This window comes from Sinocyclocheilus grahami, unplaced genomic scaffold, assembly GCF_001515645.1.
Source record: "Sinocyclocheilus grahami isolate Dianchi unplaced genomic scaffold, SAMN03320097.WGS_v1.1 scaffold420.1, whole genome shotgun sequence".
In the NCBI taxonomy this organism is placed as follows: domain Eukaryota; kingdom Metazoa; phylum Chordata; class Actinopteri; order Cypriniformes; family Cyprinidae; genus Sinocyclocheilus; species Sinocyclocheilus grahami.
In genome coordinates, this window is record NW_015505599.1 from 635169 (window position 1) to 648861 (window position 13693).

The following is a 13693-nucleotide window of genomic DNA, read 5'->3' on the forward strand; positions in this document are numbered from 1 at the left end:
AAGCACCACTTTAATTTACAGCCCGCAAATGTTGTATTTACCCTGTAACTACATGGAACAAGGGGGGAACAAAGCACCACTTTAATTTACAGCCCGCAAATGTTGTATTTACCCTGTAACTACATGGAACAAGGGGGGAACAAAGCACCACTTTAATTTACAGCCCGCAAATGTTGTATTTACCCTGTAACTACATGGAACAAGGGAGGAACAAGTTGGACTTAAACACAGAACAAGTGTATATTTGCACAGTAATTACAGAGAAAAATATTGCACTAGTTTTAATTTAATTGTTCGATGGCCAAATTAAACCCTCTACATTTTTTGGCTGTAAAAACACCACAGTATACATCCACTGAAATGCAAATGTTGTATCATTTTTCTGCGAACAGCTGGAAAGAGGTAAACTTGTTTTAAGCTGCATTGAACCTTGATGGTATATCATGCAAAGTTATTTGGTGATAGTGGTGTTGAGAAGTTGCTGGTGTGAAGTTGCTGAAATCGACGAATAAGATTTCATAAGGTAAGTAGACTTGTGAATTATAAATCATAGCAGAAATTCATTAACTCATTTCAATAGATGTCCAGTTTTGTTGTTCAGTAATCTCCATCATGTCCGTCCTTTTATAATAGAATGTGTACCCCATGGTTAAAAAATACCTATACGCCTATAGTAAAATACCAATATAAAATTATAAAAAGTATATATCGTCTTTCTAAATCATTCCCAAACATAAGATTGTTGTTTAGGCCATACATACCACGTAATATTAGAATAAGCACCTCTTAGTTTCAAAATACTTACAGTATAAATGATTTGTAATATTACAGGTTGTTACCCCTTTATTCCCCAAACTTCGCATATTATTCCCTTATACCTACATGGAGGTACTGAATAGGTACACTATAATTACAAAAAAGTTACACTGTAACTTCAGTTTACTTACGCAGTTCTTTGCAGGTTGCATATCTGGTTGTTACCCCCTTATTACCCAAACGTAACACATTGTTCCCTTATACCTACACGTATGTTCTTTATAGGTACACTATAATTACAGAAACGTACACCATAAATTCAGTATACTTACATAGTTCTTTGCGGGTTGTAATCTAAAGCGTTACCAAGGTGTTTTTTACACTACCGTTGAGAAATTTTAACCAAACTATGTTACAGACTTTTCATTAAGACCCTAAATAATCATATCAACTTGTGGAAAATGGGCATCCTATGACCCCTTTAATGGCAAGTGACCTTAGTGTTTCGTCTCATGGGCCTCATTTATAAAATGTTGCACAGAACCATCTTAAATTTGATCTTACAAACATCTCTCAAATATGCATACGTGTGATTCATAGAATGAATGTATGCACAGAAAACACACACACGCGTCTCTTTAAGATGTGAAATCTATGAATTGCAAATGATCTTGAACTTGGGCACGCCGCACAACTGAATGGTTTCAGCTATCTGCCTTATAATCGACTCCTAATTAATGTTATTAACATATAAAAGATCACCAGTCATCATCCAAATTCTTTAATTTAGAACAGCGAGCTGCAAAACAGCTTACATTTTCAAAAACCTGCTGTACTCAAACTAGAAAAAAGTTCAGTGCATTTCTGTACGTACATTCATTTTATGAATCACACGTACGCATATTTGAAAAATGATTGTACGATAAATTTTAGGATGGTTTCTGCGCAACATTTTATAAATGAGGCCCCTGGCCTTTAACAAGGTACCAAATTGCTAATTGGCCCCTGGGAGTTGTACTTCTAAAATAAAATGCTTAGCTTTTCAACAATAAGAACAATTCTGCTCAATAACAAGTTGCTAAATGTGTGTTGGATAAAACCAGATGGAGTCTATGCTTGATTGCTTTCCACATTTAGTCTTAGTGACCAACGGAATTTCCAATGCAGTGCAGGTTCCACAATTTATTAATGGGACAATATGATACAGTGAGAGCAAAATGCATACAGTAGGCAGTTAGTATGCATCTCTCATTGAATGCTTCTGTTGAAAATAACCAAACTTACACAGAAGATATGCATCAATTGTTTTAGACTCCTTGGCACCACACCAGAAATGCGTTTGGTTAGGAGGGTCATTCTTTATAATAAATGGAGAACAAAAATACAGGCAAAAAGAATAAGACTAAATAAATGACTGCTATAATTAAAGTTATTTGAACAAGATCGATAATGTGCTTCACATTATTATTATTATTAGATTACTTTTTTTCTTTTTTAACAAGCTATAGCCTTTAATGGCCTCATTTATCTGACCACCGCAAGGGCTGTTTCCATAGTAACTTGCCAGCAGCGGGCATGTTTTTTATTTGATATATTTCATATATTTGATTCCCTTGTTTTATGTGCCTCTGTCTTTATGTTTGATATGCTTGAAATAAGGCTACTGTAATCTAGTAATGTAAAACAGTGAGCACATGTTAATATGCTGAAGACAAAGGTGGTTTTCTTGAACCATGGCAATTTTAATTTTCTGCTTGAGCTTTACAAGCTGTCCATCCTTCACTTTTTTAAAGTTATAATTCACCCAAAAATGACAATTTGCTGAAAATGTCCTCACCCTCAGGCCATCCAAGATGTAGATGATTATGTTTCTTCATCTGAACAGATTCAGAGAAATGTAGCATTACATCACTATATGAATGAGTGGTTTATCGTAAGCATGAATAAAATTAGTCTATAATACAACAGATTAAATACAACACAGCAATAATATACACAATGGCCTGAAGAATATGTGTGTTCATTCAAAGAAAGGTTTTCCTATGAATTAATTAGTAGAAAAGTACATTTCTACTGTGCGTTTGTCCTGGGGACACAGAGTGGGTTATCCTACTCACATTCCTGGGGGCGTAATAAAACCAGTGATATGGGGGATGGTGTTCAGCAGAAATCCTGGCATCCAGTTTATTGAGTGAGGGGACTGTGACGATTTGTTAATCTAATGAATAATTGATTTGTTAAATCAAATAAAAATTAGTGTGTCAGATTGGTCGAGACGCTACATCCCTGAAAACCTGGTAAAAGAATAAGACTGGTGTAAACATGCTCATCTGGGAAAGAACCAATGCTTGATCACTCTGCATTTATTTATTGATTATAAGTTTAGAGAAGGCAGTAAAACAAGGTACTGTTTTAAGAATTTAATGTCAAACTGACTAGGCTTGAGGACCACATATACTTTAGATCAAGAATGGATAGCATAGCAGCATCACAAACTAAGAACAGAACAAAGAGTGATAAAATTGTGATAGGTATTTACTTGTGAAAAACTACAGTATAAGGGAAACTTAGCACCTGAATGCACTTACATCATTGTTAAGTGATATAGAACAGGCAACCATAACCAGCACACCTATCTAAACAAAAAATAACATTCTTTAATGTTATTTAATTTCATAATGAAATTATCTCATTGGTTAAAATTGCAGCTCATCTGACTTATTCATGCTACATCTAAAATATAACAGTCCAAGGTAACACTCTATTTTAAGGTGCCCTTGTTACACGTTACATGTACTTACTATTATAATAACAATAAATTATGCATAATTACACGCAGGTAACCCTAAACCAAACCCTAATACTAACCCTAACCATATAGTAAGTACATGTAATTAATTAATATTACTCAGTACTTAAATGTGTAATTACACTGTAACAAGGACACCTTAAAATAAAGTGTAACCCAATCCACTGCCTTTATGTATTTATTCATATCTAGAAAACATACCTTAATTTCCTGTATATCACCTTACTCTTAAAGGAAATTCATACTGGCACAAACAAACAAATTCACACTACTGGAACACCTACACTTTTAGTATATATTAGATTACACACTGGCAACAAAATAAGCCAGCTTGGAAAACTGTTTTGATATTTCACACTGATCAGGAGCACATGACCATGCTCTGATGTAAACAAGCTGCACACATGTTCATTTCTATTCCACATCTGGTTCACCACATGGGGGCGTCAGCATGACCACTGTTGGGGAGACAGAGAGCACTGTTATCTCAGATCTGGGTTTATTTCACAGGTAAGCTCCTGAATCTGTGCATCATAATCACCTGGATACACTGTTCTTGTGTTCAGAAAGCAGTAAGGGTTTGTCACCAATGACACTGGAATAAGGCTCCACTTCTAGGTCCTCTTGCTTTTTGTAAGGGGTTGGGTACAAATAAATTTATATACAACACAGATAGCACAAGTATGTCTGCAAGATGTCTGTTAAAGATCGTTTGATCTGGAAAGGATCTGCTGTGTGCAAACATCTGAACGACGTCTGTAAAATGTCAGTTTATCATACATTCTAAATCATAAACATCTTAAAGACATCTAATAGACGTCTATTTGACATCTAAAAGGAAACGTCCTATAGACGTATTGCAGATAAGCAAACACTCTAAAAAATACGTGTTCCAGATGTAAATGCAGACGTCAAGTAGATGTCTCCGTGATGTATGTATGCTATCAGGGAAAGTTTTTATTTGAATGTGCATACAGTAGTAACTGTGGAACATGTAGTTTCCCCCAAAAAAAGTATTTGGACACTTGAGCCACAAATAAAAATATGCATGTCATTTAATTATATGTGAAAATATTAAACCAAATAGCATTTGTTTTAACTTTCAAACACTTTATTTCGACAGTCCACTTTAGAAATTTTTCTAGCTATAAGTAACTTTGCAACTTGTACATCTCAACAAACTCCCTTTAGAATATTAGCTACGATTATGGTTAGGGTTAGTAGAATGTGCATGTGCGGGCGAAGTTACTCATAGAATGTCTTTTGGGGGACCACTAAATAAAATAAAATGTTAGCAGATATTAAGTAGACAGTCTGTTGATACTCTAATGACTGGTAGTTGACAACCTTTAGAAGAATGAAGATATATTATTCAAAATATACACTTCCTGGTTGTCAGATGTTCTTATGCTAATAAAAGATGAACAGTGGTTATCCTGCAATAATACCAATGTGAACTTGATGGAAACTGACATCCACGAAAAGTAACAAAGTGTTTAAAAAGTGGCTCTTGTGACGAATCCTGTCCATGGACTTCCATCTGCTCGCCACCAGAGATCGCTCTTCCATTACACAGACTGTTACATGACTGTTCCCATCATCCATTGCACTGATTACACACACACAGCTGCATCCAATGAGACACGCTTTATAAGCCTTGGACTTCCTCTTTCAGAGTGCCGAGTATTGTCTGCATTTATCACTCTCCTAGCGATAGCAACTTTACGGAGCCATTCCGTGTATCCTAAGTTCAAATCTAGTGTGTCCTGTTTATTACCTGTTTTACCTGAGTCTTGATTCTAGCCCGGTTTACCTCGTCCTGTCTGATCTCTGCCTGCCCTGTAGCTTATATCCTGTCTTGGATTAACCCTTTGCCTGCTGTTTCGGATTGTGTTTGCACCTCGCCTGGACTATCTTCTGTTTCTGGATTCCCCGTTCGCATCTCCCTCAGGATTAAGTTCACAGTCGATCAACCCACGCCTGTTTAAGGATCACTCTTGTGTCTCGTCTGTACCATACCTGTTTGCTGGTGTTCGACCTTGGCTGTGTTTTGACCATGTCTCTGAATAAAACTATGCGTATGGATCCGCACGTCTCGGCAGGGATTGTAGGTGGGGGGAGTGAATGTACAGCGCTCTCTCCCACCTTCAATACCACGACTGAGGTGCTCTTGAGCAAGGCACCGAACCCCCAACTGCTCCCCGGGCGCTGCAGAAAAAAAAAACGGCTGCCCACTGCTCCGGGTGTGTGTTCACGGTGTGTGTGTGTTCACTGCTGTGTGTGTGCACTTTGGATGGGATAAATGCAGAGCACTAATTCCTAGTATGGGTCACCATACTTGGCCACATGTCACTTCACTTCACTCTCGTCTCAGTTGCCCCGTTACAGCTCTGAAGAATGAATCTCATTCAACAGCTCCAGCGTCATTTGATTTTGTCTCTAAATGCATTGAAATTCAGACATCTTCAAATGTGTGATGTAGGTGTCCAAAAGTATCCAAATACTTTTTGGTGCCATTGAATATTTTGAAACTGTGACAAATTGTACTTATTAAAAGTTATTGCAAAGAAATCAAATAAATAAATATTGCAAAATATTTGTAATAGATTTGCAGTTGTTGGAAAGATTTGGTTCAGTTTATTTTGGTACCACATCATACTAACTTGTTGGGATGGCAATTTGAGGCCTTGGCTCATTTTGCAAATAAAACACAACACCCTTACTTTGTGGCCACACAAATGCAAAATCCCTTTTCAATTTTATTTTTTTGAAGTTTTTGTTGATTTTTAAGCAAATTTCATTTTTGTGATACTTTGCAAAGGTTGGCCTGCAATCAAAAAACTTATTTGAATTAAACTAGACACATTTTGGCTGTGTGACTTCGTCAGTGTGACAATTCTTTGTTTCTCAATGATAAGTTAATTGATAATGACTAATCAGTAAACATCAGGTGATCATAATGAATCAATCTACAGTTTAACATCAAATATTAATTATTGGGTAAAATAGCACATCAGGCAAAAAAATAAAACGCCGTTCAAAAACATTGTACATTGTGCTATTGTTACAATTCATTAGTTTTGATTTTAAACTGGAGTCTGTGGATTGATTACTTATGATCACCTGATGTTTGTCGATTACTATATAATCATTGCCACACTGACAATAGCAGGTAGCTAAAACATTTGTCTTTTATCCCCTGCTTTAATTTAAACAAAACATTTTAGAGTGCAGACCAACCTCTGCAATGTTTGAATAAATACAGGTCTTGGCGCCCAACCAGCTGGGAGAGCACAGTGAACTGCATTGATCTTTGTTACTTACCCTCATATCGATCTCATCATCCTTTTGGCTTTGCTCTGCTGACCCATGAAAGCTGGATTGTTCATGATCTGCCACACATAAAGACTGCTCAGATAAAGACTCTTGCAGTGGCTTTTCTTCAACTGATGGAGGGCTATCAATGCTAGCTGCAAGAAATAAGAAGAAGATTTACTACAATATCACTAGCACTACATTTACAAAATGTATGTGTATGCCTACACAATGTTTAAGAAGAAACGACATGACTGACATGTTGGAGTAGCTGCAGCCTCAGCCCACTTAGCATCTATCTCTGTGTCTAGTCTCAGCTCCAGCACATGGATATGATCTAAGAGCTCCTGTTTGTGAATAAAACACTACCAGTCAGCATGGCATCAGATGAGATAGCACCAGTCAGAAATATGCATACATTCAGAAAGGTTTCACCTGTTTCTCCAGCTGATGCTGCTCTTGTTCCTTCTGCAGGGCTCTCAGACTGGCTCTCAGTTCCTGTATGTTTTACACACATGATGCAGTAATATCCAAAGACTACAGTGAAAACTTCATACATCACATTTTATGCTGTCTGTGGTGGGACTAAACTTCAGTGTATTTATCATGAAAATATATTAGTGTCATTATCAAGAAATACTTAGGGTCTAGGGTACTCTTTGTGTCTCCATGAATAAAGACATATATCCGACTTTGAAAAGTTTATAAATATTTCCAAAGTCACATTATTTGCTTTAATGTTATTTAGATTCTAAGGGGTCATGACATGCCTTTTTAATATGTTCCTTGAGGTTCACATATGATGTTAGTAAAGTTTTTTTTTAACAGTCAACATTTTTTCAAAGCATATACTCCACCATGTTCTGACTCTCTTTGATTTATGATCATGATGTTTTGATGGTATGTCTTTGTCAGCCAACACTCTCCCAGCAACCAGTGGGAGAAGACTTAGCAGGCTTAGAGTTTTATCGACAACACCTACATATGGATGATGAACTCTTGACATTCCCTTTAATTCCTGGAACTGACGTTCTGAAGACAACATCAATCACCCTGGATGTTTCTAACTACTGATATGGTTGAAGTCCCAGCAAGGTAACAGCTTTCCATTCCTTTCTTTTAACAGCATCCCAACTTAAAATTGCTATAGAAATCTCTTTTTGTCTTAATATCAAATGGATCCTGTTTTTGCATTGACTACAGTAGAGTCAATTCTAAAACCATATCCAATACCCATAATCCATGAATGTTAGAGTATGGTCAACTCTTTTCTAGTTTTTAAAAATAATTTTCCTCCTCGATCTGTGGTGGCAGGACCCCTGTTAGTCTAATGGAAGCATACGGTTCTGGTTGCCTGGCCATGCGCTTATGTGTGTTATGTTTTATGTGTTCAGGATATGGGGTCTGGATCCAGACACTTTGGTCTAGTCTTGGTTCAACACTTAAGCATCTCAACACTGTCGCTTCTATTATGAGCGTGCTTGGCACGCGTCTACATTTAAAATATCAAACTTGAGTGTGCAAAAGACACGACATGAGAACGGCCCCTTAGGGGTCTTTCACACTAGTACTTTTGGTGTAATGTTACTCAACATGGGTCAAGATGCCCAAGATGGTACCAAAGATTAGTTCTCAAGGACCTTGATGGGAAGTTTCAGATGAAAGTATCATGGACCTTTCTTCCAAACCTTCTGCATTTCTTCCACACCAGCCCACTTCTACATCTAGGGATGTAGAAGACCTCAGCTACTATACCAGATACCCAAACATAGAAGATTGTGAAGATTCATTGTGAAGAAGTGTTGATGCATGGGTGAGTTCCCAAGTAACCGATTTCTGATCAATGGCAAATATTTACTTTGGCTAGCTTCAAAGATGACTACAAGACCTGTGGTATCAGCTAATGTTTGACAACGAGCTATCATCCACAAGTTATTTATGTCTAAACAAGTCAACAGAACATTAAAAGCCTCTTTTTCCCCCCTGTGGGTTTACCTGTAAATATGCTGCGGGCTTGGGTGCATATATTTGCTTTCCATGCATCGAATTGCTTTCGATGCTGATTGAAGTACAGTACATTTTGGAAGCGGTTTCAACAAATGCTATTTTTTGATTCCTCATGTCATTACCCCTTTAACCCCTTTAAGTATTTCTTATTAATCAGTTTAACCAGTGTGCCGTGGCATCCACTAACATGAATGATGAGGGGGAAAACATTTCTGTAAACATACACATGCATTTTATATTGTTTTTAAATCTATTTTGGTCAGCTTATTTACGAGTTTTTTAAAGCAACTCTTGCCTCATATTGGTGTTGCTCCAAGACCAGTAACCTGACCCACATATGTGCTGGGTATCCAGAAAGCTCTGACTGATGTGAAAGTTTAATTATAGGCCATGCATGTGTCATGGAATATTTACCCGGTTACAGTCCTTCTCGTTCCCCAGCTCCACTTCCAGTTTTTCTCGCTCGGTTCTCTCCTCCTGGAGCCACTCTTCCTTCTTCTGAAGCTCACGGCTCAGTTTCTGAAAACGATCTTTATCCAACTTTAACAAGAGCACAGAGATTGAGAATCACATACTGTACTTACTAGTGGTGTTGTGGCTGGACTGATAAAAGTGGTAATAGTATGTGTGAGAGAGAGATTTCTTATTATAACTGATAATTAGGGTTACCTCTGCACTTTGTCTTAAAGTCTCCCTCTCCTGGGCCCAGGTGGCTTGCCCCTCACGCAGTGCCAGGTTGGCCTGGGACAGTTGTAAACTCATCTGTGCAGACTGAAGTCTGACCTGATGCAGCTCTGCATGGCTGTGACTCTGCAAGGAGCCCAGTTCACTCAGGTCCCTGCGGAGGGCCTCAGTGCTACACTCACTGGCCTCCAGACGCTCTTGCAAGGTCCGCAGCTCAGCATGTGCCTGCTCATTCTCTATCTGGAGAGAAAATATTCATTCACATGTTAACCATGTAATCTAGTCCATGTAATGCTAGTTAGTTCAAATTGTAAAAAATTTGTTCATTATTCATAATTATTTCACAGAATGAAGAAAATATTACAGTGTAGATTGTAAATGGTAATGTTGAATACAACATCTCATTTTAATTCACCTGCAAATCTCTCCTCTCCTTTTCTTCATCTCGCCTTTGTGTGGTCATCTTTTTAACTCTTTCCTTCATTCTGCAGAGACAAATGGCTACTATTTTATTCAATCAGTTGGTTAAATTCCAGAGAAATTCACAGTCCATAAGCAAAGAATAATTGTACTATGGTGAAGATTGGTATGGGTCCCGAATCACCTGTCAAGCTCGGCCTCTATGTCTTGTTTTTGTTGAGTCAGAGTGGCAGCATCCTGTTGGAGTTCTTTGATTTGCTGATGATTTTCATCTCTCTCTGCTAGCAACCCACTAAGTTCAGCAGCCATGTTTTCATGAGTGCTTTGCACATCCTGATAGCAAATATACCAGAGTTTAAAATTTCATATACTGTAGGTCTCTGTGTCCTTATTTTTCTGATTAGTGGCGATCCAAAAATTTTATTCTACCTTTTGTTTTTGCTCGTGTTCCTCAATTTTTTCAGTGCTTTGCCTCAGGTTGCTTTTTAGCTCATCAATCTGACACTTCATCACATTTTTTACTCTTTCAAGCTCATCTTTTTCAGCTTTCCATCTCTCCCTTTCTCTCTCGACCTCAGCATCAGCAGCCTCAAACCTCTTACGCAGCTCATGTAACTCACGCTGACATCCTTCTAAGAGATTCTGTAGAAATACCAGAAATATTAAAAAACATATGCAGGTAATTAGTCAAATAAAATTGTGTACAGTATGACAGATATGACAGGCCTAAAATGTTTTTGGACACTAAAGTCACACTTAAACTATCTGAATGTCATTGCTAAATACAGTAACATTTATACAGAATATATCTGTCATTTATGCTATACCCTAACTAACTCCACCTTTCCCCTTCAGTTTACACAGTTGTCCTAAAAGGGTAATCCCAGGTGTAGTTTCCACTAACAACTAAGAAATTGTTTCATAATTCAAAGCCTATCAAACTTTGTTTAGTTATTGTTTTGCTATCATTTTGTTATATGTTGCAATTACATACATTTTTAAATACGGATTGCTGTCCAAATCTTAATTAGGGTAATTGAAAAGCTGTTATTGTCAAATCTGTTCTGGTCTCTTCTGTTGAAGAATGCCCCACCTGCAGGATCAGAGCCTTTGGCACCACCACCAGCAGGTCATCTCCCCCCTCCTCTTCCTCGCAATTTATCTCCTGCTCTAGTGTAACAAGTTCATCCAGAGGTCTTGGAGCACAAAAAGTAAACTGAGAACTGACTGCACATATCTCGTCACGTTCATCCACATAAGCAAACTGATATACTTCCCCACCAGGTTTTGGTAGATAAGACGCTGAAAGATGGCAGGAAAAGTGGAATAAAGATCAGACAACTCCTAAAACCAAAACACGTGACAAACATAAACAGCCTGATACAGCCTTAAAGATGTCAAGCATTTGCAGTAGTGTTGCAATAGTTATAAAGTATCAGATGGCAACTGAGTGTTCTAGTTCTACCAAGAACTGCAGTTGTTATTGCACTTGCTGTTTCTGCTGGTGTTGGACATATGACAACATTAATGACCATATGACAACCTAATGACCATTAATGACCTATACAAAAAGCCTATATCAAACTATAGGCTACTGCAGTGTTTCCCAATCCTGAAGGCACACCGACACTACACACTTTTAAAACTTAAACACTAAATTAAAACACAATTTAAGGGGACTGTTGCATGCATAATTAGACTTAATAATGATGGTTATTTCAAGTAATGTGTTTGCTACATTAATAAAACAGACTGGAGGTTACTTTAAGGATTTGGAACAGGAAGTGGTGTTGACACTTGAATGTTTTCAGACAGTTCAGTGCTGTGAAAAAATTTGACAAGAACAATAAAAACGTAAAATAAGCTCAAATATGAGTCATCTTTACAGACAGAACAACTGGCAATGAGGATGACAGATGATTTTCCCGTGTTCCCATTTATCTACCCCAAGCCTCTTTTTTACCCCATCCTGGCGAGCCTATGGTCCCATGGGAGCAATGGAAAACGTCCTTTGAAATGTACAGTGGGGCAAATAAGTATTTGATACACTGCTGATTTTTCAAGTCTGTTAGCAACGGGCCCGATACTGTCCCAATGAAGCTGAAAATGGCATACTCCTTCACTGTCTTGGTGCCGAATGACAGCATGTTTTTTTGCACACTCTGAGACGCAGACGATCACGCCACTGCGATGACACTGTTAAATTGACACTTTGGGGGGAAAAAAAGAGTCTCCTGCAGAAACGGCTGCAGTTCCGACAGCGTGCTAGTGAGTCGATTTTTCAATATGTTGTTGACTTAAAAGGCCTGGCAAAACCGTGCTATTTTGGTACTTTATCAGATGAGATGAAATGAGTTCAGTTAATTGAGAAACCAAACAATACACTCGTTCGAGAGCGGCTGCTACTGGAAGATGATGATCTCACTTTAGACAAATCCATGTGCACATCTTGTATTCCCCTACGACTGGACACCGGGACTTATGTCTCGCTATTTAATATGGCCACTTATGAACGTTTCCTGCCATGCTTGCCCCTCCAGCCACCCTCTCTGAATATTTTTGCATATGGAAGCTGTGTAATAGAAGATATTTGTCTTATACACACACCTGCCCAACTTTCCATTTCACATTACTAGCAATGGCAGCAATATCCTCGAAAAGGAATTGTTTGAGTCCACCCAGACAGCAGAAATCTTACGGCATTTGTTACGCATGTTGGTGTATTCCATTGCACGTGGATTCCTTTTGGACTCAGTTCGGCCCCCAGCTGCTTCTAAAAATCATGTCCATTATTCTGGCTGGTGCCCCTGGCATTGCCATCTAGAGCAGGGGTTTTCAGCCAGCACCTGGCAAGGGGGGCACAAGCATCAGTTAATTCAGAGATGTTCTCTTGAGAATTTATGAATATGATTTAACAAATCTTTAGCCATCCACTAGGGGGCAATCTGACTCCCACTGCTAGTCGACAGAGCAGAGTTGGCTCGAGTATCAGTCACACTCAGTGTTGCCAAGTCCGTGGTTTTCCCGCAGAATTGGGCTACTTTAACACTTGCCGCATTTTGTAGTTTTGGGCTAGTTTTGAGTAGCAATTAGGCGGGTTTTGTTGTGAAAAACTGGCAACCCTTGTCACGCTTATTGACAGTGTAAGATGATTTACGATTAGCTGTGTCGGAAATCCAACCACGGATTGGCATGTTGGCATGTTGTTATCTCAGAAACAGACTCAGCCATCACATTGAATCAGGTAAACTGGTTATATATTTTTGTTTCAGTATAATTACGCACGCTATACCAGGGGCGGTTCTAAACCCTTTTTAGGTGGGTTTCAGCCCCCCTATCTGTCACCTTAGCCCTCCAAAACTATCTTAACGATCAGGCCAGTGTTTAAAGTCTTGTCGGTTTAAACATTAAAGTAATTTTAAGCCATTTAAGCCCAAGACATCTCAATGTGGTATGCATGCACTGTGATAGAGCGTTTCTATGCGTACCGCTCACACACCTGAAGTGCACAAACAGATAGCCTTCTCAGACAGCAGGTGAATACCAATGGCTGTCTTGACAAGTATCCTTGTCAGCACAGTCTGTTGTTTTAAGTGAATGTATACAGTAAAGAAAATATCAAATGTACATCAGTATAATGGATCCGTACATTTATTAATAAATAATGTTAATCAAAAAGAGCAAAAGAAAAATTGTTCGCTG

At 38.3% G+C, this 13693-nt stretch overlaps 1 protein-coding gene across 3 annotated transcripts in view; it reads right to left on the minus strand.

Moving 5' to 3' along the window:
• Positions 1 to 3732: 3732 nt before the first annotated feature.
• LOC107551319 (calcium-binding and coiled-coil domain-containing protein 1-like) overlaps positions 3733 to 13693 on the minus strand; it is a 14816-nt gene continuing 4855 nt past the window's right edge. For 2 of the 3 annotated variants that reach the window (XM_016232876.1, XM_016232877.1), the window contains exons 4-14: positions 11085 to 11293; positions 10421 to 10633; positions 10176 to 10324; positions 9987 to 10056; positions 9557 to 9811; positions 9302 to 9427; positions 7316 to 7378; positions 7140 to 7227; positions 6890 to 7035; positions 4107 to 4192; positions 3733 to 4023 (exon numbers count right to left, since the gene is read on the minus strand). In XM_016232876.1, coding sequence (XP_016088362.1) covers positions 3996 to 4023; positions 4107 to 4192; positions 6890 to 7035; positions 7140 to 7227; positions 7316 to 7378; positions 9302 to 9427; positions 9557 to 9811; positions 9987 to 10056; positions 10176 to 10324; positions 10421 to 10633; positions 11085 to 11293 — 1433 coding nt within the window. In that variant the 3' untranslated portion in view covers positions 3733 to 3995. The remainder of the gene's footprint in view (positions 4024 to 4106; positions 4193 to 6889; positions 7036 to 7139; positions 7228 to 7315; positions 7379 to 9301; positions 9428 to 9556; positions 9812 to 9986; positions 10057 to 10175; positions 10325 to 10420; positions 10634 to 11084; positions 11294 to 13693) is intronic. The other variant, XM_016232878.1, reaches the window with a different exon arrangement.